This window comes from Sapajus apella, unplaced genomic scaffold (assembly GCF_009761245.1).
Source record: "Sapajus apella isolate SASKATOON/1434 unplaced genomic scaffold, GSC_monkey_1.0 scaffold4, whole genome shotgun sequence".
NCBI classification, from domain to species: Eukaryota; Metazoa; Chordata; class Mammalia; order Primates; family Cebidae; genus Sapajus; species Sapajus apella.
The window spans coordinates 45,814,926-45,842,395 of NW_022436944.1; the positions used below are offsets into that span (position 1 = coordinate 45,814,926).

Genomic DNA, 27,470 nt, shown 5'->3' on the forward strand with positions numbered 1-27,470 from the left:
GACTGACAGGATTTAAGACTCTGAACTACATCTGAATTATAAGGTTAAGAACTAAAAATAGGGCTGGGCGTGGTGGCTCATGCCTGTAATCCCAGCACTTTGGGAGGGCTAAGAGGGGTAGATCACTTGAGGTCAGGAGTTTGAGACTAGCCTGGCCAACAAGGAGAAAAGTCCATGTCTACTAAAAATACAAAAAATTAGCTGGGCGTGGTGGTGGATGCCTGCAATCCCAGCTACTCAGGAGGCAGAGGCTGGAGAATGTCTTAAAACCGGGAGGCGGAGGTTGCAGTGAGCCAAGATGGAGCCTTTGCACTCTAGTGTGGGCAACAAGAGCAAAACTCTATCTCAAAACAACAACAACAACAAAAGCAAAAATTAGTCCGGAGTGATGGTGCATGCCTGTAGTTGCAGCAACTCAGGAGGCTTCAGGTACAAGAACCACTTGAACCCAGGAGGCAGAGGTTACAGTGAGGAGAGATCGTGCCACTGCAATATATCCTGGATAGAATGAGACTCTGTCTCAAAACAAACAAACAAACAAACAAACAGGAGTTTAAAGAAGATTTAGAAAATGTGAATGGATTTCCTGAGCCAGAACACTTAACAAAATATTTAGCCCAGGAAAGAGATATTTGGTAAAATAAAATGTTTGCAAGGGTTTTTGCAGATTGGTTAGCTATGTGTATTTTAAACTGTAAAACTGCAATTAAAAAGATAAAGTAGGAAATCTTAAAAAATATATTCTAACACTGTAATTGGAAAACTTCTAAGAAAAGGTATTAAAAACCAAGAAAGATGTTATGTGAGTTTCTGTAATTGCACCAACCTTAACTGAAAAACTGATGAAGACCTAAGGTATTCAAAATGGAATGCACATGATCTCAGGGAGAGGCATCATGCATTGAGGTGCTTCTTAGACTTACAGAAATATCGCAATAATTTTTCTGACAGTAAAAATTTAGGAGAATACATAAGGAACTTGGTCAAAAGGGATTTTTGTAAACAGGATAATTTCCTATCAAATGGAATCATTTAGGTTTACCAAGAATGCCTGTAAGTTTGATTTTAGTTCTTTACAAGTATATATGGTGTATACCAATAACAAAATTTCACTAATTTGCTAACATCCACTATCAGTAAATTAATCCATTCTTAATTACCTTAAACCTAAAAAAGCTAACTTTTTAAAATTGAAGTAAGGTGTTGATAATGGTTGTGCTCTTGGAAATAATAACCCCACAGTGAAAGGCAGCAGGTACAATTTAGATCAGAAGTATTAATGCAGTAGAGAAAATTTACTAATTTGATGGCCGTACATACACCTGTTCAAAAAGTCCATTATTTGTTTTAGGTTAATGATATATGCTAATCTGCATCACTGATATATAAGTACCAAGGCAATAATTCATTCATGAATGACTAAACATAACTCAAGTGGCCTCAGATGCAATAAGTCACAAACTAAAATTAAAAAATATAAATAAAAGACAGCCATTTTTCCTCCTTTTGCTAAAAATTTGACAATTTTTTTAAAGAGCTGAAGAAATCTGCATGTGTTAGAGTGATAAGAACCAAGAATAAAATATGAATATAAATTCAGGAATAAATCATAACACATTCCAAAGCTTTTGCTGTTTCAACACTTTGAAATAAACAGTTAAAGAAGGTTTAATTCTAACATTACCGTTGAAGCAGAAGGTGGATTTGATGACTGCCCTTGACGGTTCCTTATGTGCTGGTTTAACCCACTGGGATTTGAAGATGATGTTGTAGGAAGCTGGCTACTGGCTACAGGTTGTGGAGATGACTCTACTTTGTGGGTCTTATTGGAGCCATCCAATCTGCTACTTCTCTCTATGGCAATCAGGTCACGAATTTTTTGCAGCTGCTCCACTGAAGCTTTTTTAGGAAAGATGAGATGTGTTTCTCCCTGGAATTTATAAAGAAAAAAATGTGAACCTTTGCTTTATGCAGTCATTCTTTTGTACACACACACACACACACACACACACACACACACACACACACACACGGTGGGGGAGGGGGAGAGGGATATGGCGGAGGGGGGAGAGAGAGAGAGAGAGAGACAGACAGACAGAGAGGGGTATAATGAAGCCAATAGTATAGAATGCACATTTCTACAATCATAATGTTTTCTTACCATTATGGTACTTTTTAAATACAGTCTAAGGTAAATAATGCCTCAACATAAACCAGAAAATTAAGAAAATATATTTCCTTTTTAGCATTTAATCCTTAGCCTATTTAATGGGGTTTAAAGGACCTTCAAGAAAAAATATTTGATCTTCTAGGAACAGTAAGTCAGAAGGCCTCCTAAGAGTAGCAAAAATGCATATTCCTAATCTCTCTGCAATAGTATATGATACTACTATTCTCTACGAAATTTCCTGTGAAAGAATAAGTAGAGATACAGCCACACAAAAGAATCCAGGGTCACATAAAACCAACAAGAAGTTAAATAATGGCCGGGCGCAGTAGCTCATACCTGTAATTCTAGCACTTTCAGAGGCCAAAGGGGGTGGATCATGAGGTCAAGAAATTGAGATCATCCTGGCCAACATGGTGAAACCGCATTTCTACTAAAAACACAAAAATTAGCTGGGTGTGGTGGCGCATGCCTACAGTCCCAGCTACTTGGGAAGCTAAGGCAGGAGAATCATTTGAACCTGGGAGGTGGAGGTTGCAATTAGCTGAGATGGCACCACTGCACTCCAGCCTGGTGACACAGTGAGACCGCATCTCAAAAAAAAAAAGAAAGAAAGAAAGAAAAAGAAGTTAAATAACCACCTTTGAATCGTCTTAATCTGAGTCTTTTTTTTTTCTCAGAGACAGGGTTTCACCATGTTGGTCAGGCTGGTCTTGAACTCCTGACCTCATAATCCGCCTGCCTCGGTCTCCCAAAGCGCTGGGATTACAGGTGTGAGCCACTGTGCCCAGCCTTAATCTGAGTCTTTAAAGAACAGCTACATGATTAGAAGTCTGTGTATGGGGTCCACTAATTTTTCCCAAGACAACAAAAAGTACACCCTGATAGTGAATCCAAAACCATGGCTAGTTAACAGTAACAGGAAGGTCATCCAAACAAAACAAATAAAAATCGTATCTTTGAGTAGTGATTCATTTAAATAATAACTATAATATGCTAAGAATGCTTTAAAATAAAGTGTTACAACAAATTGTATAATGTAAAACAGTCAGTAAATTACAAAACAAGAAAAAAGGTGAAATGACCATGTATTTGATCAAATTTCCAGGTATTGAGAAGAAACAATGTTAAAACAGTAATTTCTCCAACTAGAAATGAGATAAAAAGTTGCAGCCCAGTGCTCACGCCTGTTAATCCCAGCACTTTGGGAGGCGAGGCAGGTGGATCATGAGGTCAGGAGTTCAGTATCAGCTTGGCCAACATGGTGAAACCCTGTCTCTACCAAAAATACAAAAATTAGCCAGACGTGGGGGTGGGTGACTGTAATCCCAGCTAATAGGGACGCTAAGGCAGGAAAATCGCTTGAACCCAGGAGGCAGAGGCTGCAGTGAGCTGAGATCGTGCCACTACACTCCAGCCTGGGCAACAGAGTTAGACTCAGTCTCAAAAAAAAAAAAAAAGTTGCTACAGCATGCAGTACACAGACTTGCAGATCATGAGCATTTAAATGAAACTCCACAATTGATAATATTACTGTATTTCCCTGATAATGGTAGACCTATAGGAATCAACAGAGCAAGACATTACTCAATGACATGAAAGTCAATTCCATCCGAATCCTTTGTAAATTTTAAACTATATTGACTGTGATTTTTAAATGTCCAATTGGTGAAGGAATAACTATTTCTATAGATTCCTAAAATGAATTAATTAAAAAACATTATCTTATTCAATTATTCACCAACATGATAATGACTGCTTTGTGAATGAAAGGCGAGGGGAAATCCTTGAACATACTCACCTCTTCAAAGCCCATTTCAAATAAACATTCAACAGCTCCTCTGACAGGCAAAAGTCTAGTAGAAAAAGCTGTGTTTCCAATCCGGATGGATCTGTATTTTTCATCATTAGGGTTTCTGACAAAAAACAAATATAATGATTTATATTTTTCACAGTGCTTTTGTATTCCTTTAAATATTTTATTCTGACTGCATTTGTAGATGGTAGCATAGACTCCAACTTCAAAAAACAGGAAGCAGTCTGGAAAAGTAGTCCAATTTTGTGACTCTTCAGTACACATCTAGAAACACCTCACAATTTTGTGACGCTTCAGTACACATCTAGTAATTTCACACCTCATAATATTAATGCTGCCGTAAGGAAAATCCATGTGACATCTTAATTCTGTACTATTAAGGTGAGACACCTTTATGAGTCTTTTAGTTTGTTTTTTGAAAAAAATCCACATAAGCTCTGAACAGGGGCAAAAAATTTTATCTGTTTTGTTGTGATGAATCCTCATCATATAGAATGATGCCTAGCACATAGATGGCGGTTAACAAATATTCGGGAAATAAATGAAAGAAACTAAAAAGCTATACAAAAACAGGTTGGCCAGACGTGGTGGCTCATGCCTGTAATTCCAGCACTTTGGGAGGCCAAGGTGGACAGATGACGAGGTCAGGAGATGGAGACCATCCTGGCCATAGTGAAACCCCGTCTCTACTAAAATACAAAAAATTAGCGGGCGTGGTGGCTCACACCTGTAGTCCCAGCAACTCAGGAGGCTGAGGCAGGGGAATCACTTGAACCTGGGAGATGGAGGCTGCAGTGAGCCAAGATCGCACCACTGCACTCCAGCCTGGCGACAGAGCAAGACTCCATCTCAAAAACAAAAAACAGGACATGGCTGGGCATGCTGGCTCATGTCCGTAATGTCAGCATTTTGGGAGCCTGAGGTAGGTGGATCATGAGGTCAAGAGTTCGAGACCAGCCTGGCCAACATAGTGAAACTCTGTCTCTAATAAAAATACAAAAAATTAGCCCGGCAAGGTGGTGCATGGCTGTAGACCTAGCTACTTGGGAGGCTCAGGCAGGAGAGTTGCTTGAACCTAGGAGGCAGAGGTTGCAATAAGCTGAGATTGCATTGCAATCCAGCCTGGGCAATGGAGCAAGACTCCATCTCAAAAAAAAAAAAAAAAAAAAACAACAGTTCATAGTTCTTCAAAGACTTTACTTTCAACAAACATGACCTAGGTATACCTTCACAGTCACTTGATTTTCTTCCCTACACCAATATAGTTTTTACCGTAAGAGTTCTGCTTCAGTTTAAGACACATTATTTACTTATTTATTTTGAGACAGGGTCTCACTCTGTCACCCAAGCTGGAGTGCAGTAGCATGATCTCAGCTCATTGTAGCCTCTGGCTCCTGGGTTCAAGCAATTCTCCCACGTCAGCCTCCCAAGGAGCTGGGATTACAGGGGCAGGGCATCAGGCCCAGCTAATTTTTGCATCTTTTTAGTAGAGACCAGGATTCACCATGTTGGCCAGGCGGGTCTCAAACTCCTGACTTCGGGTGATCCACCTCCCTCGGCCTCCCAAAGTGCTGGGATTACAGGCATGAGCCACTGTGCCTGGCCCAAGATACATTTTTGACACAGAAAGTATGGCAATAAAAGGAAGATATAAATTTCTTTTACCATAATTAAGGTTTTGAATAGTATGCTTGGGACAAGTAACCAGCACAAAAAAAGCTTTGATTTGAGATTTTTAATTTCCTTGATAAATGAGAAAGATTGTTTAAAAAAAATCATTGAAGGAATGTAAGGTTAAGATAAAAACAGTATTATATTCAAAGACCCTCAGAACATAGTTTAGGATGGTAAGTTTCATATCTGACACCAACTGCCTTAAAGTGATAGTGACTTCTTTAAGCACTATGTTAAGAAGAATTCTGAGGTGGTGTCTGGGATCCATAGGAAGATGTACTGCCTGGAGTATGGCATGGTGGGTGGGAAAATTCTAGCAAATGACTTATCAACTTGTCTTATCCACACATGTTCTCTAGGTATTCTGACATTAAAAACAAAACCAAAACCCAAATATTTTAATTGCATAAGTTTTAACAAATTTTGCATTTTTCAGCAGTCAACTGCCTATTGCCAAAGTGTCATAAATACTAAATGAACATTTTAAAACTTTTCCCTAATTTCAAAAATCATACAAGTTTATTACAGAGTATTCAGAGACAAAAGCTCTAAAGAATACTATTCAAAATTTCCACAGATGGGTGCTAATCTACAAATTATTTGCTACCCATACACAAGAAATACAGATTTTGTTTGTTTGTTTACAAGGGCATACAAATGAAACAAGAAGTATAGAAATTGAACATTTAGTATATAGCAATTTGATATTGCTATGAAATTTGCAGTGTATTTTACAAAAGTTATAGGTCCATAAAGGACTGGAAATTAAAAACAAAACATGTTCTTTACTATATGTAATTTGAGAATCAAAAATGGTTATAAAACACAAAGAAAATTTTATTCTCAACTCGTTTTTCTGCGTATTAGATCAGGGTTTCTCAGTCTCGACACCATTAACATGTGGGGCCTTTATTCAGTGGAGATTCCCTGTGCACTGCAGAACGTTCAGCATTCCTGACTTCCATGCCACACTGAGTTACAAGTGAGCCTCTCTTTCTTATCACTTAAGAAAACTGAACTATAAAATAATCCTATATTTATCAAAGCTAGTTTTAGGCAAATGAGGCATCTTTTCCTGACAATGTATTTCACAGGGTGATAAACATGTCAGTACCACCAGGATGATAATATCTTACTGGTTCAAAACTGCTTGAGCTATTTTAATCTGTTCTTTTCCCAACAGCTTTCAGATCTCTACATGCTCAGTCTTTCTCTGAGCTGATTTTCTATTCTTATAAAATATACATCAGTTGTTCTCATACAGTTTGTTTGTGTTTTGTTTTTTAAAAAACAAAGTCTTGTTCTGTCACTCCAGCTGGAGTGCAATGGCGCCATCACAGCTCATTGCCTCTTAGAACTCCTGGAGTCAGCAATCCTCCTGCCTCAGCCTCTGAAGCAGCTAGAACTACAGGAGAGCTACCACGCTTGGCTAAATTTTTTTTTTTTTAAGAGATGGGGTCTCACTGTGTTGCCCAGGCTGCAATCCTCCCACCTGGGGTGCCCTAAAGCCCTGGTATTACAGGTGGGAGCCACTTTGGCCTTTGTTATTCTGATATACGTTGTTTCAATTTAACTATTGATATACAGTATAGATTTTCCTCTTTAGTTTCTAGTGAGCATTTTGTTTGTTTGTTTTTTATTGTTGAGACACGGTGTCACTTTGCCATCCAGGTTAGAATGCAGTGGCATGATCATGGGTTCAAGCCATCCTCCCACCTCTGTCCACCAAATAGCTGGGACTACAGGTCTCTGCCACCATGCCTGGCTAATTTTTTTTATTTTTTGGAGAGATGGGGTTTTGCCATGTTGCCCAGGCTGGTCTCGAACTCCTAAGCTCAAGCAATCCGCCTACCTTGGCCTCCCAACGTGCTGGGATTACAGGCATGAGCCACCATGCCCAGTGAGCAATTTTATTTTTGTATCATCTCTGGACCTCACATTAATCTATTTTTCTCAGTAAAAGTATACTGCAAACAGGGTCAAGCAATGACAGCCACATCCAGATCTTCAAATTCTATCTTTTTCTTATTAAATATGTTGAGTAAACTGATCATGGTTTTGTGGACAGACTGATACCAAAGGCCTGACCCTGAAGCCCTCAAAGATTTAGAGGGCTGTAGGGACATTAGGCCTCAAACCCATCATATCCTGTTTTCTATCCTTGGAAAAGCAACACAGAAATATTTTCTTTAACTCTTAACTTCTCAGCATTATTCCAGTGTGTCCCCACCATCCTTGAGCTCCCTGCCACACTCCTTATCTTTCAGAATCTAAAGAAACCGTAAGAATTACCTTCAGTGTGACTTGATCTTCTATTTACTTTGCTCTCTAGAACACTCTATATTTGCTGTAACACTTTGCTATGTTTTTCCCCATATTTTTACTGTCCATTAACTATTTCTGCAACCTGTAATATTTGTCTTGCTTATTAGCAATTACTGGGCAGCACATTTGCTTAGGAATTTTTTTGAGTTGTTGATGATGTTGAATGCATGGGGTCTTGAAAGAACAGTAAAATTTCCTGTATCTCACTCAACCATCACTTTGAACATATTTTGGTGTCTTCCTAGTTGTCTTACCCCCTTTGTTATTTGCCAAATTTAACTCATGGACAATTATTCTTAGGTTTTGTAAATGAGTGGTTGGAAAATGTCATATTTTTCCCTTTAAGAGTCACAATCTACCATATTTCTAAGACTGTAAACTATGTTAATAGAAGGCAACAATAATAGCATGTCAGAAGAAAGAAAAACCTAAGTGTTTCATCTCTATTTTTCAAATTTCAGAAGCACAGAATTAGATATATCTGGTCATTTACTAGCCATCTTCCTCTTTCGAATGCACAAATTCCAGGAAGAGTTCTTTTCTGGTTTCTTTTCCATTTCTCAGAAATGGAAACTTAGTACAGGAATGTATCCTATAATCTGGTATTTTTATTACTAATCACAAAAGTTGGTTTGTGGATTATTTAAGAATTTATATCTAGTCCCTCTGAAAATCTGTTATTCTGAGACACACCTAAAAATTTTCAAAAACATTTATCTGTCTCAAATATGGGAACCATCTCTGGCTCTAATACTACCATTCTCTATTGTGACAAGGGAAACTCGTACACCTCATCTAGTTTGTTTAAAATGCAAAACCAACCAGGTGCAGTGGCCCATGCCTGTAATCCCAGCAATCTGAGAGGCCGAGGCGGGCAGATTACCCGAGGTCAGGAGTTTGAGACCAGCCTGACCAACAATGAGAAACACTATCTCTACAAAAAATATAAGATTAGCTGGCTGTGGTGGCGCATGCCTATAATCTAGCTACTCGGGTGGCTAAGGCAAGAGAATTGCTTGAATTTAGGAGTCGGAAGTGAGCCAAGATCGCACCATTGCACTCCAGTCTGGGCAACAAGAGCGAAACTCCGTCTCAAAAATAAAAATAATAAACTGCAAAACTAAATAACAGTAACAATGGATAATATCATCAGCAGCTACATATTATGAGCCAGGTCCCTTATTTATTTTTATGTTTTGCAACCATCCTATCATGTAGGTATTTGTCTTTCCTTTTACAAATGAGAAAACAGAAATCCAGAAAGTTTACACAAATTACCTATGATCATAATCTCAGGAAACAGTTGACTAGGATTTAACCAACTGGTCTGATTATTAAACTCACATAACATCTACCACACAAGCTGCCTACAAACTCACAAACCTCAATTAACTATCCTCCCTGAATTTCTCCAAGTACAATGGTAGCCTAGATTAGAAATCTGAAGTTGCATGTTTTGGAGAGGGGACCAAGATGGCCGAAAGGGAGCTTCTCCAGAGTGCAGCTCCTGGCGAGTGAGACACAGAACCAGAGTGATAGCCGCACCTCCGAACGAGGTACCAGGTTCGTTCCAAAGCGACTGGTTGATCAGCAGGATTAACCCCAAAAAAGGCGGCGAAAGCAGCCCAAATGGGGAGAGCCGAGGCAAGCTGGGGCACTGCCCCACCTGGGAAGCGTATCTGGCCCCGAGGAGGATCGGGGGACTTCACCTCCTTGGTACTCCGATTCAGATACAGCGCTTCACTGACCCGCAGCCCATAGCCCAGGAAAACGCCTGGCTGAGAACCGCCCTGAGTTGCAGACCCGGGCAACAGCCCAGGCAGGCCCGCAGGCCCAGCTGGACCAGTGCCTTAGCGCAGACCAGGGCAGAGACTTGGACTAACACGGAGAAAGCTTGCCAGAAGTAACTGCCCAACCCACAGAAGAAGGGAAAGTTGAATGCCGGGAGGGGAATACGGCCAGACAGGTCCCACCCCCACAAGATCCGGCAAACGGAATCCCTTTCCCAGGAGAGTTTCGCAGTTAACACATCAGACAGAGCTCCAACCGGGAGGGAGAAAAAAGCCTGCCATTGGGAAGGTGGGGCTAATCCCACTGGCATAAACAGAAACCAGGCAAAGAACAAACAGCACCCAGGCTGAGACCTAGGCAGCCCAGCAGTGCCTCCATAGGCCGACAACGGACACTGTTTCAAGCAGGACACTGACACTTGCGTTTAAAAAAAAGCCTCATATAGGATAAATAACCCCAACTTTAACAGAAAGGACGCCCACTCAGAGATCCCACCCAAAATCACCAACTTCAAAGATCAAAGATAGATAAAGCCATGAAGATGGGAAGAAACCAGTGCAAAAAGGATGAAAACATCAAAGTCCAGAATGCCTCTACTCCCCAGAGAGATTACAACGCCTCACCAGCAAGGGAACAAACCAGGTTAGAGAATGATTTTGATGAGCTTACAGACGCAGGCTTCAGAAGATGGGTAATAACGAACTTCTCTGAGCTAAAAGAACATGTTAAAACCCAATGCAAAAAACCTAAGAACCTTGAAAAAAGATTAGACGAAATGCTAATGAGAATAACCAGCCTACAGAAGAATATAAACGACTTGATGGAGCTGAAAAACACAGCAGGAGAACTTTGTGAAGCATACACAAGTTTCAACAGCAGAATCGATCAAGCAGAAGAAAGGATATTGGAGATTGAAGAGCAACTCAATGAAATAAAAAGAGAAGGCAAGAAAAGAGAAAAAAGAGTGAAAAAAAAAGAACAAAGCCTCCAAGAAATATGGGATTATGTGAAAAGACTTAATCTATGCTTGATTGCCGTACCTGAAGAGGATGGGGAAAATGAATCCAAGCTGGAAAACACTCTTCAGGATATTATTCAGGAGAACTTTCCCCAACTAGCAAAGCAGGTCAACATTCAAATACAGGAAATACAAAGAACACCACAAAGATACTCCTCAAGAAGAGCAACGCCAAGGCACATAATCATCAGATTCACCAGGGTTGAAATGGAGGAAAAAATGCTAAGGGCAGCCAGAGAGAAAGGTCGGGTCACCCACAAAGGAAAGCCCATCAGATCCACAGCGGATCTCTCAGCAGAAACCCTACAAGCCAAAAGAGAGTGGCGGCCAGTATTCAACATTCTTAAAGAAAAGAATTTTCAACCTAGAATTTTATATCCAGCCAAACTAAGCTTCATAAGTGAAGGAGAAATAAAATCCTTTACGGACAAGCAATTACTGAGAGATTTCGTCGCCACCAGACCTGCCTTACAAAAGATCCTGAAGGAAACACTAAACACGGAAAAAAACATCCAGTACCAGCTAATGCAAAAACAAACCAATTGGTAAAGACCAAGGATGCAATGAGGAAACTGCATCAACCAATGGGCAAAACAACCAGTAACAAAATGGCAGGATCAAATTCACACATAACAATATTAATGTTAAATGTAAATGCCCCAATCAAAAGACACAGACTGGCAAACTGGGTAAACTGTCAAAGCCCATTGGTGTGCTATATTCAGGAGACTCGTGTGTATTCAGGAGACTCATCTCACATGCAAAGACACACATAGACTCAAAATAAAGGGATGGAAGAAGATCTACCAAGCAAATGGATAGCAAAAAAAAGCAGGGACACACTCTGATAAAATGATCAAAAGAGACAAAGAAGGGCATTACATAATGGTGAAAGGATGAATACGACAAGAAGAGCTAACTATCCTAAATATATATGCACCCAATACAGGAGTACCCAGATATATCAAGCAAGCTCTTAATGACCTCCAAAGAGACTTAGACTCCTGCACAATAATAGTGGGAGACTTTAACACTCCATTGTAAATATTAGATCAATGAGACAGAAAATCCACAAGGATATCCAGGACTTGAATGCAGAACTGGAACAAGTGGACCTAATACACATCTACAGAACTCTCCACCTAAAACCCACAGACTATACATTCTTCTCAGCACCACATCACACTTATTCTAAAATTGATCACCTAATTGGAAGTAGATCACTCCTGAGCAAATGCAAAAGAACAGAAATCATAACAAACACTCTCTCAGACCACAGTGCTATCAAATTAGATCTCAGGGTTAAGAAACTAACTCAAAACTGTACAACTTCATGGAAACAGAACAACTGGCTCCTGAATGTCAACTGGATAAACAATGAAATGAAGGCAGAAACAAAGATGTTCTTCAAAACCAACAAGAACGAGGACACAATGTACCAGAATCTATGGGACACATTCAAAGCAGTGTCCAGAGGGAAATTTATAGCAATAAATGCCCATATGAGAAGCGAGGAAAGATCTAAAATTGACACCCTATCGTCAAAAGTGAAAGAGCTAGTGGAGCAAGATCAAAACAACTCAAAAGCTAGCAGAAGACAAGAAATAATTAAGATCAGAGCAGAAATGAAGGAGATAGAGACACAAAAAAACCCTTCAAAAAAATCAATATATCCAGGAGCTGTTTTTTTTAAATGATCAACAAAATAGACTGCTAGCCAGATTAATAAAAAAAAAAGAAGAATCAAATAGATACAATAAAAAATTATAAAGGGGAAATCACTACCAATCCCGCAGAAATAAAAACCACCATCAGTGATTACTACAAACAACTCTGCACATAAACCAGTAAACCTGAAAGAAATGGATAAATTCCTGGACACTTGCGCCCTCCCATGCCTAAACCAGGAAGAAGTTGAAATCTTGAACAGACCAATAACAAGGGCTGAAGTTAAGACAGCAATTAATAGCCTACCAACTAAAAAAAGTCCAGGTCCAGATGGTTCACAGCTGAATAATACCAGACGTACAAAGAGGAGCAGGTACCACTCATTCTGAAACTATTCCAAACAATACAAAAAAGAGGGAATCCTCCCCAACTCATTTTATGAGACCAATATCATCCTAACACCAAAACTCGGCAGAGACTCAACAATAAAAGAAAACTTCAGGCCAGTATCCATGATGAACATAGATGCAAAAATCTTATTTATTTATTTATTTATTTATTTATTTTTTGAGACGGAGTTTCGCTCTTGTTACCCAGGCTGGAGTGCAATGGCGCGATCTCGGCTCACCGCAACCTCCGTCTCCTGGGTTCAGGCAATTTTCCTGCCTCAGCCTCCTGAGTAGCTGGGATTACAGGCACGCGCCACCATGCCCAGCTAATTTTTTGTATTTTTAGTAGAGACGGGGTTTCACCATGTTGACCAGGATGGTCTCGATCTCTTGACCTCGTGATCCACCCGCCTTGGCCTCCCAAAGTGCTGGGATTACATACAGGCTTGAGCCACCGCGCCCGGCCCAAAAATCTTGAATAAAATACTGGCAAACTGATTGCAACAGCACATCAAAAAGCTTATCCATCACGATCAAGTATGCTTCATCCCAGGTATGAAAGGCTGGTTCAACATCTGCAAGTCTATAAACGTAATCCAGCACATAAATAGAACCAAAGACAAAAACCACATGATTATCTCAATAGATGCAGACAAGGCCTTTGACAAAATTCAACAGCGCTTTATTCTAAAAATTCTCAATAAACTAGGTATCGATGGAACATATCACAAAATAATAAAAGCTATTTATGACAAACCCACTGCCAATATCATACTGAACCGGCAAAAACTGGAAGCATTTGCTTTGAAATCTGGCATTAGACAAGGATGCCCTCTCTTACCACTGTTATTCAATATAGTATTGGAAGTTCTAGTCAGGGCAATCAGGCAAGAAAAAGAAATAAAGGGCATTTAGTTAGGAAAGGAGGAAGTCAAATTGTCTCTATTTGCAGATGACATGATTGTATATTTAGAAAACCCCCTCTTCTCAGCCCCAAATCTTCTAAAGCTGATAAGCAACTTCAACAAAGTCTCAGGATACAAAATCAATGTGCAGAAATCACAAGCATTCCTATACACTAATAACAGACTAACAGAGAGCAAAATCAAGAGCAAACTCCCATTCACAATTGCTTCAAAGAGAATAAAATACCTAGGAATACAACTAACAAAGGAGGTAAAGGACCTCTTCATGGAGAACTACAAACCACAGCTCAAGGAAATAAGACACAAACAGATGGAAAAACATTCCATGCTGATGGTTAGGAAGAATCAATATCGTGAAAATGGCCATACTGCCCAAAGTAATTTATACATTCAATGCTATCCCCATCAAACTATCAATGACCTTCTTCACAGAACGGGAAAAAAAACACTTTAAACTTCATATGGAACCAAAAAAGAGCCTGCATAGCCAAGACAATCCTAAGCAAAAAGAACAAAGCTAGAGGCATCACACTGCTGGACTTCAAACTATACTACAAGGCAACAGTAATCAAAACAGCATATACTGGTACCAAATCAGAGACACAGACCAAGGGAACACAACAGAGGCCTCAAGAACAACACCACACATGTACAGCCATCTAATCTTTGACAAACCTGACAAAAACAAACAATGGGGAAAGGATATCCTGTTTAATAAAAGGTGTTTGGAAAATTGGCTAGCAATGTGCACAAAACAGAAACTGGACCCCTTCTTGACACCTTACACTAAAATTAATTCCAGATGGATTAAGGACTTAAATATAAGAACTAACACCATAAAAACCCTAGAAGAAAACCTAAGCAAAACCCTCCAGGACATAGGCATAGGCAAGGACTTCATGACTAAAACACCAAAAGCAATGGCAACAGAAGCCAAAATAGACAAATGGGATCTAATTAAACTTCGGAGCTTCTGTACAGCAAAAGAAACAATCATTACAGCAAACTGGCAACCAACAGAATAGGAAAAATTGTTTGCAATCTACCCATTTGACAAAGGGTTAATATCCAGAATCTACAAAGAACTAAAACAGATTTACAAGAAAAAAACAAATCCATCCAAAAGTAGGCAAAGGATATGAACAGACACTTTTCAAAAGAAGACATATATGAAGCCAACAAACATGAAAAAATGCTCATCATCACTGGTCATTAGAGAAATGCAAATTAAAACCACATTGAAGATATCATCACACACCAGTTAGAATGGCAATCGTTAAAAAATCTGGAGACAACAAATGCTGGAGAGGATGTGGAGAAATAAGAACACTTTACGCTTTTGGTGGGAGTGTAAATTAGTTCAACCATTGTGCAAGGCAACCCTGTTGCAATTCCTCAAGGATCTAGATATAGAAATTCCATTTGACCTAGCAATCCCATTATTGGGTATATACCCAAAGGATTATAAATCGTTCTATTATAAAGACACATGTACACGTATGTTCATCACAGCACTGTTTACAATAGCAAAGACCTGGAACCAACCCAAATGCCCATCAATGATAGACTGGACAAAGAAAATGTGTCACATATACACCATGGAATACTATGCAGATGTCAAAAACGATGAGTTCGTGTCCTTTGTAGGGGCATGGATGAAACTAGAAACCATCATGCTCAGCAAACAGACAGAAGAACAGAAAATCAAACACCACATGTTCTCACTCATAGGCGGGTGTTGAACAATGGGAACATGTGGACATGGAGAGGGGAGCATCACACACTGGGGCCCATTTCGGGGAGAACAGGGGAGGGAGGGTGGGGAGGGATAACGTGGGGAGAAATGTCAGGTATAGGTGATAGGGGGATGGAGGCAGCAAAGCACATTGCCATAAATGTACCTATGCAACAATCTTGCATGATCTGCACACATACCCCAGAATCTAAAGTACAATAATAAAAAAAAAAATGCTACTGAAAAAAAAAAAAAAGAAATCTGAAGTTATGTTTTATCATTTTGTCTCCTCTCATTACAGTTCTACTCCATGTACTCAGTCATTGAGAACTGTCCATTCCTGCCTACAATACTTTTCTCCATTCCATTCGTGGATTTGCAGTTATGATTACCCCTAAGATTCGTAATTGGGATCAATGCCTTGTGTCTTCTCCCATTATTATTCTACATGAAACTCTTTCATTATGCTTTTCTCTTTTTTTTTTTTAGAGACGGCCTTACTTTGTCAACCAGAGAGGCAGACTGTGTTGTGAACATAACACAGTGCAGCCTAGAACTCTTGCACTCAAGAAGTCCTCTAGCCTCAGCTTCTCTCAGCTGAGATTATTACGTGTGTGCCACCATGCCCAACTAATCATTATGCTTCTCTTTGACTCTAGAAACTCAAGTTGCTTTCTTTTGCCTATCACTATTACCTAAGACAAACTTAAAAGGGCAGTTTTTCATATAATCTCCAATTATATCAGTTCCAAATTCCTATTTCCCTTTTAAGATAAAAACTCTTTAAAAATCAGAAACATGGCTGGGTGTGGTGGCTTAAGCCAGTAATCCCTGAACTTTGGAAGGCCAAGGTGGGTGGATCACCTGAGGTCAGGAGTTTGAGACCAGCCTGGCCAACATGATGAAACCCTGTCTCTACTAAAAATATAAAAATTAGCTGGGTGGCACATGCCTGTAACACCAGCTGCTCAGGAGGCTGAGGCAGGAGAATCTCTTGAACCCAGGAGGCAGAGGTTGCAGTGAGCCGAGATCACGCCACTTACACTCCAGCCTGGGCAACAAGAGCAACACTCCGTCTCAAAAAAAAATAAATAAATAAAAATCAGAAATATAAGCCATTAGTAAAGACTATAACATTAACTGACAGCATGGCAAGTTTCTTTTAGGAGTTTAGTAAACATTCATAATGACGACTATGTTGCTAAAAGTCATTATTTGCATGCAGTGGTTTCCTTTCTTAAACTAACTTAACCTCAACATTTTCGGTTTCACTGGATTTAAAGCAGAAGTGAGTCTTCATGACAAGGCCACTTCCTTGTACTGTGAAGAGCTGTAAGGCCTCAAAGGGTAAAAAAGGTGAGTTGAGAAGGTGTCATAGAGCACAAAGGTGGTCCCCACAAAGGTCACAATTACACAGCTGTGAACAGGCTACATGCTGCATCCTTCATAGCACCTGTCACAAAATAAAGGCTCAATGTTTTCCCTTAAATTTGTTTTAAAAATCATTACCATTACCTAAATGAACATTATTACCGACCTGGATTTTAAAAACTGCACATGTAACCAATGTCTAAAAACTGGGTCACATGAAACCTACAACCTTGAAACTGAGAAGAATTTCTTCATAGACTTCATGACAATATACCAACCACTTAATGTATACCAGGGGCTGAGGGGAACAGAGAACCTAATTAATCACGGTGACCTGATAAATGAGGTAACACCACTAAAGCAAGTGGCGGTCCTTTAGCCTCAGTTCCATTTCCCTCCCCCCACATCATGCTCCTCCTTAAGACACATCATTTGATCTGAAGAGTTGAGGTGGGTATTCATTTAGAATGAATAATCAAACCTGCCTCCCAGTTCCCCAAATCTACAAGGTCCCTTAGACCTCTAGAAGTGCAATTTTGCTCACAGGAGAATGAAGCAAATTACTCTCATCCAAGGCGACTACCTCCACAAATTTTGAAAGGGTTATGTAGAATCCAGGTATTAAAATAAAAACTGTAACTTCAAAGTACTACAGTTAATGTTTCAATCAACAAAAGTGGGCAGACAAAAACACTAAAAATCTAAAAACCCACCACTTCAGAAGCATGGGAAGAAAGCATCACCTTGTCAGTGACTAACTTTTGATAAGCATGTGGACATGTAAGCCAGTTCGCTCGAAAAAATGCACTCAAGGGGAATGCCACGCGGTTACCGGCTGTGTCCTGACATCTGAGGCCGTTAAACGACGAGAAGAGCGGCAGTGTCTGAATCGCGCCTTCCTACCTCTCCTCCGCCCCGCCCCGCTTCCGGGGCTCCAGTTCACCCGCGGCACCCAGACTGCAGGTGCCAAGTCACAACTGCAAAGAAACTTCCTCTTCCCGGGCGGGGATGGGACCTGGCCCGGTCCCGAGGCCCCCGGCCGGTGGGCTTGGACGTTAGGAGCAGAACCCGCCCCAGGTCCCGGTCTGTACGGGCGTCGGTGCCCTCTGGGGCTCGGGCAGACGCACCCAGTCCCTGGCCGACCAGGCGCCACGGCCCACCTGCCCCGGTACCCGCCGTCGGACCCCGTTGACCTGCACCTGAGGATGTTGTCAGCATAGGTGAGCAGCAGCTTGGAGGCCTCCAGAAAGGTCTCCGGAGTGTTCTGGCAAAGCTCAGCCACGGCCGGGGACGCCGAGCCTGAGGAGCTGCCCAGCGCCGCCGCCGCCATGCTTGAGCGCCAGCGGCTGTCGCCGCCCCTCGCGCTCGCGTCCCACACTGAGCAGGCGCCTCAGCGCGCGGCGACTACCGCAACCACCGGGAGGGGCGGGGTCCTTGGCCGGCAGGGGCGGGGGCCTGGGCCGGGAGCAGGGGAGCTCGGCGGCGTGCGGTGGCGGCCCCTTGGGGACGGGCGTGGGGCTGATCAGAAGGGGTGGGGGCCTCGGGCGGCAGGGGCGGGGAGCTTCGACCCGAGGTTGGTGCCTCGTCTTGCGGGTTGGGGCGGGGTTCCGCAAGGAGGGGCGGGGCCTGGGCGCCGGTACTGAGGGGCGTGGGCCGGGAGGAGGGCGTTTTCTATCCTCAGGACCCACGAGCTCGGCTGGACGGGAGGCAGGCTTCTGCCTCACGGCACCGGGCGAATGGTGCTGGCACGTTCCTCTCAGAAACCCGGATCCCTCTGTGCCCTGGGCCAGCCGAATTGATCCAGCTACTAAAGCGGAGAAACCGCATGTACCTCCCTCCTTTCTTACAAGTAAAACGACCTTAAAGCCATCTCCTTCGCTGGTTGTCAGGCCGTTCTACACAGATGTGGATGAAAGATCCCAGAAGGAAGGAGCAACAGACGTCAAAAACAAAACCATGGCTATAAACTCGGCTGGGTTTGTTACATGAATTCTTTTCAGAATTTTGAGAATGACTGAAAATCAAAGTCCCAGCTCAACTAGTATATGATTCCTCTGTTTTGCTCTTGTTACCCAGACTGGAGTGCAATGGCGCGATCTCGGCTCACTGCAACCTCCGCCTCCTGGGTTCAAGCAATTCTCCTGCCTCAGCCTCCTGAGTAGCTGGGATTATAGGCGTGTCTTTTTTCTATTTTATTAAAGAATGGTGTTAGCCAGGCGTGGTAGTGCACACCTGTAGTCCCAGCTACTTGGAAGGCTGAGAGGCAGGAGAAGCGCTTGAACCCAGGAGGCAGAGGTTGCAGTGAGCTGAAATTGCACCACTGCACTCCAGCCTGCGAGACAGAGTGGTACTCTATCTCAAAAAAAAGAAAAAAAATAAATAAAAGAATAGTGCTATGATATGTCAACTCTAAAAATGATGTTTTTAATAAAGGTGAAATCCTGGAAAAAAAATATTTTGGGACAAAAAAAATCAAAGAACAAGTATTTAAATACTGATTATTAGACCATTCTTTGGTTGTTTGAAACAATGATTGGTATAAAGAAGGTTAGGGTAGCTTATTCAGCTTTTCTAAAGGAAACTGTAGAATTAGCATATCTCTAACTTGACTGAAATGGACGAAGCAGCCAGGAAAATGAGACAAAATCCCTTATTATAATTGGATTCCCTTCATAGCTTTATAAATGGTGGTATTCAAAAGAGATTATAGTTACTCAAGAACTTTAAAAGAAGTGTTGCTAAAGAGTTATTTGGAAGGACTTAAATTTCAGATGATTTTAAAATTTTATTTATTTATTTTTAAAAGAGATGGGGTTTCATCATGTTGGTCAGGCTGGTCTCGAACACCTGACCTTGTGATCCACCCGCCTCAGCCTCCCAAAGTGCTGGGATTACAGGCGTGAGCCACCGCGCCTGGCCCTCAGATGATTTTTTTAAAATAGTGATTTCTAAGATTTTTGGACTATACATTGTTATCACAGTATTAATGCTATGGCATTGGTTTTCACAAAAGTCATTTGGTAAGAAATGCACAAAAAGTGCATGTGTACTATCAAATGTAAGGATAAATGTTGATTTATTCATTCCATAATTCATTCATCCATTGTATATTTATGAAGTGACTACTAGATGCCAAGCAATGTGAAGGAGACAAGTATGGTCCCTACTCTCATGGAAGTCATAGTAAGTTTAGAGCAGTGGTTGGACAAGCAACAGCAGCATCACCAGGAAACTTGTCAGGAAAACAAATTCTGAAGCTCCATCTTTAAAGGTGGAGCCCAGCAATCTATGTGGTAACAAGCCCTTCATGTGATTTTGACTCACAGTAAACTTTGAGAACTACTAAGGGAGGAAAATTTCACTGTGGGCTCTAGTTTCAGTGAGGAGGGGAGATTTGAACAGAAGCCCTAAACTGAGAGGTTAAGAAGGTGAGAAAGGAGAGGACTTGCTAGCTGTGAAAGACTCCCCACCCTCCTTAAATCATGTACAACATCCTAGTAATGTTTCCTTCTCAACATCTCCTTGCCATTGCCTTCAGAACCTCTTCACGTTTCATCTATTAACTTTCTTCCCTGTGTCCGTTTCCACATCCTTCTAACCCACCCTGTTCTTTTGTGCAATAGTGATCTTTCTAAAGCACCCATTTGATCATGTTGGTCTCCTGGTAAAAAGATTTCTATGGCCCCCCTCTACCCACATTCTAAGTTAAGAACCAGGCTGGCAACTTAAATTTTTAAGTGACTTTGTTCAAGACGAAAGGAGTAATAGAGACTCTGGTGAAGGGAATGAGAGAGTTTACCATGTCCTTTCTAGAGGACTTTAGATTCAATAAAATACTGTTGGTTCACACGTGTAATCCCAGCACTTTGGGAGGCTGAGGCAGGCGGATCATGAGGTCAGGAGTTCGAGACCATCCTGGCAAACATGGTAAAACCCCGTCTCTACTAAAAATACAAAAATTAGCTGGGCATGGTGGCACACACCTGTAGTCCCAGCTACTTGGGAGGCTGAGGCAGGAGAATTGCTTGAACCCAGGAGGTAGAGATTGCAGTGAGCTGAGATTGCACCACTGCACTCTAGCCTGGCAAGAGAGAGAGACTTCTGTCTAAAAAAATAAACAAAAAAAGAATGGTACACTCCAAATTATACCCTGGAGGCCAGCATATGCTCTCTGAACTGCGGGATTAAATACAAAGTCCTCAGTATGACACCCCAGGCTTTTGTGATCCGGCCCCTGCCTTGCTTTCATGCTTTTACTGTTGCTTTGTCCCACACCTCAAATATGATGTTGGCCACATTCTCAGCAGTTTTGGAAGATACCATGGCACTTCATTTCTCCAGGCCTTTGCTCTACTCCTCCTGCCAGGATGCCCTTTCCCACCCAATTTACTAGACAAACATTCATTTCCAAGATGCAGTTCAAGGATCATTTCTCTGAAGCTTTTTCTGACTTCACTAGGTAACACAGACCTCATTGTCCCTTTTGTGTTATAATAATTCTATTATAGCACCTGTTTCAATAGTTTGCACTTGTTTCTATGGCTGTCTCCCTTTACTAGACCATGAACTTCTTGAAAGCAAGAGCTATACCTCTACTCATTTTTGCATTCAAGCATAGAGAGGAAGAAAATGAATGGTTGTTGAAAATAGCAAAAGTACAGAAATGAGAAAAGTTAGGGTCAATCAAGACATAGTGTAGTGAGAAAATCAGTTTACTGGGTGGAAAGCACATTTAATAGAGAATGGGAGCTATAACTGGAAAGATAGTTTTGAATCAGATTACAAAGAATTTAAGGCAAACCTAAGAAGTCTTAACAGAAGGTTAGGATAAGCAGAGCCCATTTGAAGATTTTGGTGCAAGAAAACACAACGGTATTATAGCAGGAAACATGGTACCAAATATATAAAGCTGTAAAATATCATAAAATTTCCCACCCTTTCCAGAGCAAAGAAAAGGTGATAAGAGGTAGGTATAAAAATGATAGTCTTTTTACTTTTAGTCTTTTTACTTTTCTGCAAGATTTAATTTGTCACTTCTTATCCGAGATGATTTTGTGATGTTATAAAAGAAAAACAAAAAAGCACATTAAAACTGTATGATCGCCAGGCACAGTGGCTCACAGCTGTAACTCCAGCACTTTGGGAGGCTGTGTCTCTAATCTGGTGATAACGTTAATTTTTTTTTTTTTTTTTAATTGGAAGCAAGTTTCTTAGGAAAGTAAAGGAACAAAGAATGGCTACTCCATAGGCAGAACAGCCTGGTGACAACTTTTAAGAAGTAAAAACTTGATTACAAAAACATTTGTTTATTGTAGAAAAGGTATTAAATAAAGCTAAGCAAAAATGAGGGAGATCACAATCATTACACATCTTGCAGACCTTTAAAGAATTATTTTTGAAAAAACAGATATACACTGTTTTGTAACTATGTCTCCTAACAGTCTCAACATCTCATTAATATTCACCTGTAGAGTTATTTTAAACAGCTGCATGGCATTTGGAGATACACAACCAGTAGGATACGATGGGGTTCCTTCTCTGACAACATGGGAATATTTGGGCATTATCACTGCCAAAGAAAAATGTCTTTTTGATGGCGAAAATGCTATTTCATCGCGTTATGTGCAGGTCCTTGATTATCGGCGAGTCACTGAAGTTCCGAGAGGGGTTCTTTTGAGGCAAACAGGTACCCCGTCGCCTCCCACAATCTGACCTCCGCCAAGGGGACGCGGCTCAAAGTCAAACGGCGGAAGGGGAGTCAAACGTGACCCGTGCGTGGGAGCGCGCATGAGCGTACGTGCGCGCGCGCGTGCGCGTGTGTTCCGGAGCGTCGTCGCCTAGGACGGTGGCTGCGTGTCCTCCGCGATCCCTGTTACAGGTATCGCTCGCTACCTTCCTCCTTCGCCCTTCCTTTCCTCCTTTAAAGTCACATCAAGTCGGGGTTGAATTTCGAGAGGGGAGTCCGAGGACCTGGGGCCTGATTTCTCTTTCTCTCTCCACGCTGCTTCGGGTGTGTACATGTGTGGCGGTGCCTGAGAGGCGGCACAGGGAATGGCTACACCGTTCTAGTCCCGCCCTTGGCCTCCGTAGCACCCTTGAAATGATCAGCCAGCCCTAACCACTCCTTCCACAGATGATTCAATTGGAGAAGTTTAGAGGAGTGGAAAGACTTGTCCCCTTCCCCCAGTCGCAAGCTTGGTCACAGAGTCGATTGCCAAATCATGTATCCAGACGCTCAGTCTAGGGCTCTTAGCCCTGGGTGGCCTTTTGAAAAGGTTGGTTATCCTTAAGTATTGAAGAGTGATAAAGCCACTTACCTACTTAAAAGAATATGCCCTGAAATGCGTTTTCTGTGCCACTGACACCAGAAATGCTATTTAGAAGTTATCCTGAGAAAGGATGCTTCCTGCAGCTCATATCAGGCTAGAGGTGCTTTTATATTTTTCATTGAATTACTCTGTTTCGGTGAATCCAATGAATCATCACTTCATTTCTTTGTCTTCAAATGTCAGAGGGCACTTAAAATCTTAAAAAGGAGATAAGTTTAAACAGGTGGTTTGATGATAAGGTATAAATTAAAATTATGGAACATCTTCCCTGTGCTCATTAGCAGCTCATATCAAGCACCCAAAGGAACACCTTGGATGTTTTTCCTTAGGCCCTTAAGCTTTTTAAAAGAATATCTCCTAGGTGTGTTGTGGTCTGTTACAGGAATGTGCTTCTGATCATCTGAATCTTAATCATGTCCAACTGCCTGCAAAATTTCCTGAAAATTACAAGCACTCATCTTCTGTGTTCAAGATTATGCCAGCAGTTAACAAGAAGTAAAAGGAAGTTTTTCGGAACTGTGCCAATATCCAGATTGCATAGGCGAGTTGTCATTACAGGCATTGGCTTAGTGACTCCTCTTGGTGTTGGAGCTCACCTGGTTTGGGATCGTCTTATGCGAGGAGAGAGTGGAATTGTTTCACTGATAGGTGAAGAGTATAAGAGTCTCCCTTGCAGTGTTGCTGCTTATGTGCCAAGAGGTTGTGATGAAGGTCAGTTCAATGAACAAAACTTTGTGTCCAAATCAGATATCAAGTCCATGTCTTCTCCCACCATCATGGCTATGGGGGCTGCAGAATTAGCCATGAAGGATTCCGGCTGGCATCCTCAGTCAGAAGCTGATCAAGTGGCTACTGGTGTTGCAATTGGCATGGGAATGATTCCTCTTGAAGTTGTTTCTGAAACTGCTTTGAATTTTCAGACAAAAGGTTACAATAAAGTTAGCCCATTTTTTGTCCCTAAGATTCTAGTCAACATGGCAGCAGGCCAGGTTAGCATTCGATATAAACTCAAGGGCCCCAATCATGCGGTGTCCACAGCCTGTACCACAGGAGCTCATGCTGTGGGAGACTCTTTCAGATTTGTAGCCCGTGGTGATGCTGATGTGATGGTGGCTGGAGGTACAGATTCTTGTATTAGCCCTTTATCTCTTGCTGGGTTTTCCAGAGCCCGGGCTCTGAGCACAAACTCAGATCCCAAGTTGGCATGTCGACCATTTCATCCAAAGAGAGATGGTTTTGTAATGGGAGAAGGTGCAGCTGTGCTGGTGCTGGAAGAATATGAACATGCTATTCAAAGAAGAGCCCGGATCTATGCAGAAGTTTTGGGCTATGGACTCTCAGGTGACGCTGGTCACATAACTGCCCCTGATCCTGAAGGAGAAGGTGCCTTAAGGTAAAGATGGGTTATTTCCTTCAAAATGAAAATATTTCTCCAAATAAGACACTTTATTGGAGTCCCAGATTAGGGAAAATTGTAGTATCTGGCCTTGATGTACAGTATCTCTATCGTTTTTCCCTTTTAGACTAAAGAAGATTTTTAAATTCTTTGCTTAAGACATTTGAAGTATTTCAGAGCATTTGAATATCTTTACAAAAATTGCATTTGAGTTAAACTTAATAGAGTTGCAAAAAAGACCATGTATGTCTTTGCCAATTTGTCATGCCTCCATTTGTACTTAAGCATCAGTGTGCTCCCTCACAAAGTCCTCCTCTTTGACCCTTCATCAGACTTGGAAAGTAAAGTCAACCCTTCTAGATGTGTGTGGTCTTTGCCCCATTTCAACAGACTTCTGTTCTTTTCAAGTCAGCACTTCTCAAACTGTAATCACCTAGGGATATTACTTAAAATGCCAATTCTGATTCTGTAGGTCTAGTGTTGTGATTGAGATTCTGTTTTGTTTTGCCTTTTTAGAGACAGAGTCTCGCTGTGTTGCCCATGCTGGTCTTATTGCAGTCTCTAACTCCTGGGCTCAAGCAGTCCTCTCACCTCAGCCTCCTGAGTAACTGGGACTATAGGAATGCACCACTGAGACCAGTTTATTTTTTTATTTTTTGTAGAGATGGGGGTCTCGCTTTATTTCCCAGGCTGGAAGATTCTGTAGTTCTAACATGCCCCCAGGTGATGGTGATCTTGCTGGTTTAAGGACTATATTGAAGTTAACTGTTATAGATTAGTACACGTAAAATGAAAAAAAAAAAAAAAGTCCCTGGTAATGTGTTAATGGGTAGTTAATAGTTTAGCTTTCTTAAGTCATATTATGTTTTACGCAGTTAAATTAGCCAGAGTTAGCAACCTTTCCTGTAATGGGAAAAATAATAGTAAATATTTTTGGTTTTGTGGACCATGGAGTCTGTTGCAACTAATCAACTCTGCCATTGTCATGTGAAAGACACAGACAATATGTAAATGAGGGGGCATGAATGTGTTCCAGTGAAACTACAAAAATGGGCATCTAGCCAGTGCCATAGTTTACCTACCCCTAAATTATACTTTTGAATTTTATTTTACTTTTTTTAATTATTATTTTTTAATAGAGATGGGGGTCTTGCTATGTTGCCGGAGCTGGTCGCGAACCCCTGGCCTCAAGCAGTCCTCCTGCCTTGGCCTCTCAAAGTGCTGGGATTACAGGCATGTAATTACAGTCACATTACAGCGACTATGCCTGGCCTGCTTTTGAATGATAGTGAGTAGCTGCTGGTGCTAAAAATGTCAAGCATAGTAACAAACTAGATGAAATGGTTATGTTCACAGGAAATCTTTCAGCATACTTCAAATTATACTCTGAGCTGGCTGTTAAGAAATATATATTTATATACACTATACACACACACATACACACTATATATATACACACACAAGCACACATACATACATGTATATTTCTTTTAGGAACTAAGAGGAAGATGACATCCAAAAGGTTTTCAGAGGTTCCTTCAGATATATTTTTTACTTTTAAGTTTGTTTGGCTTGGCTTGCCTTTGTAATTCCTTGTTTAGAACTCTTGTAGCCAAAATAAAGAGGATTTTCAAAGGTTATTTGAAACACTGAAACAGTAGATTATTGGGAAATATGCCAAGTTTTAAATTAAATATAAAAGAAAAAATTAGAATTCTCATAAAAAGTTACCATACTCAAAAAATCCCTAGAAGCAAAATTATTCTAGCCTTGAGTCAACATGGTTTTTTTCCTCCGAGGAAAAATGCCAATGCAAATAAATGAAGTTATATTTTATTTGAGATTAAACAATCCTGCATTGGCTTGTGTATTTAACTCTTGGTGATGAAACAGTTTAAGGTAGTGAGTGTAACTCATTATTCCCATGCAGATGGCATCCTAACTCACATGGTAATCCAAGATGGGGTTCTGTTACTAGAGTAAGGGTTTCTTTTCATCCAGTATGCTCAGATACCTACATTTGTATCACATAAGCCATATAGATAAAGAGAGTTAAAGTTAAACTTAGTCCTGATAAATGTCTTTTCTTGTTTTATTAGGTGTATGGCTGCTGCTTTAAAAGATGCAGGTGTACAACCTGAAGAGATATCCTATATCAATGCACATGCTACTTCCACACCATTGGGAGATGCTGCTGAAAACAAAGCTATCAAACATCTCTTCAAAGACCATGCATATGCCCTTGCAGTTTCCTCAACTAAGGGAGCAACAGGACATCTGCTGGGAGCTGCAGGGGCGGTCGAGGCAGCTTTTACCACACTAGCTTGTTATTATCAAAAACTACCACCTACTTTAAACCTGGATTGTACAGAACCAGAATTTGATCTCAACTATGTTCCACTAAAGGCACAGGATTGGAAAAGTGAGAAAAGATTTATTGGGCTCAGCAATTCCTTTGGTTTTGGTGGTACTAATGCAACACTTTGTATTGCTGGAATGTAGAACAAATCATTTATAATTAAATATTGATTTTTAAATGTTATATGTGAAGAAATTATATATTTATATATTGATACCCACATATCCTTTATGTTAGGGTTTCTCAACCTTGGCACTGTTGATATTTGGGTACGATAATTCTTTGTTGGGAGAAGGGGGATTGTACTGTACATTGTTGGGTGTTTAACACCATCCTGATTTCTTCCTAATCTATTCCAATAGCACTCTTTTCCCCAATTGTGACAACCAAAAGTGTTTCTAGACATTGCCAAATGTTTTCTGGGGGAAAAAATACCCCTCCCCCCACCCATGAGAACCAGGGATCTTCCTACTACTTTAGGTCAAAGAGTTTTCTATAATATTTGA

General features: G+C 41.0%; 2 protein-coding genes across 5 annotated transcripts in view; one reads left to right on the forward strand and one right to left on the reverse strand.

Moving 5' to 3' along the window:
• Positions 1-18,315, reverse strand: part of NGLY1 (N-glycanase 1) — a 60,774-nt gene extending 42,459 nt beyond the window's left edge. For all 3 annotated transcript variants that reach the window (XM_032267971.1, XM_032267965.1, XM_032267977.1), the window contains exons 1-3: positions 18,080-18,315; positions 3,969-4,083; positions 1,685-1,930 (exon numbers count right to left, since the gene is read on the reverse strand). In XM_032267971.1, coding sequence (XP_032123862.1) covers positions 1,685-1,930; positions 3,969-4,083; positions 18,080-18,210 — 492 coding nt within the window. In that variant the 5' untranslated portion in view covers positions 18,211-18,315. The remainder of the gene's footprint in view (positions 1-1,684; positions 1,931-3,968; positions 4,084-18,079) is intronic.
• Positions 17,779-27,147, forward strand: OXSM (3-oxoacyl-ACP synthase, mitochondrial). 2 transcript variants are annotated; one of them, XM_032267987.1, is made up of 4 exons: positions 17,779-18,100; positions 22,509-22,758; positions 23,592-24,602; positions 26,705-27,147. In XM_032267987.1, the coding sequence occupies exons 3-4, from the start codon at positions 23,623-23,625 to the stop codon at positions 27,105-27,107; spliced, it is 1,383 nt and encodes a 460-aa protein (XP_032123878.1). In that variant the 5' UTR covers positions 17,779-18,100; positions 22,509-22,758; positions 23,592-23,622; the 3' UTR covers positions 27,108-27,147. The 2 variants fall into 2 exon arrangements, with proteins under 2 accessions (XP_032123878.1, XP_032123886.1); XM_032267995.1 differs by lacking the exons at positions 17,779-18,100; positions 22,509-22,758 and having other exon boundaries at positions 22,772-24,602.
• Positions 27,148-27,470: the final 323 nt, after the last annotated feature.

Coding starts and splice junctions, on each gene's coding strand:
- OXSM (XM_032267987.1), top strand. CDS start 23,623: ATGTCCAACTGCCTGCAAAATTTCCTGAAAATTACAAGCACTCATCTT. Junction 24,603..26,704: donor GAAGGAGAAGGTGCCTTAAG/GTAAAGATGGGT, acceptor TTGTTTTATTAG/GTGTATGGCTGCTGCTTTAA.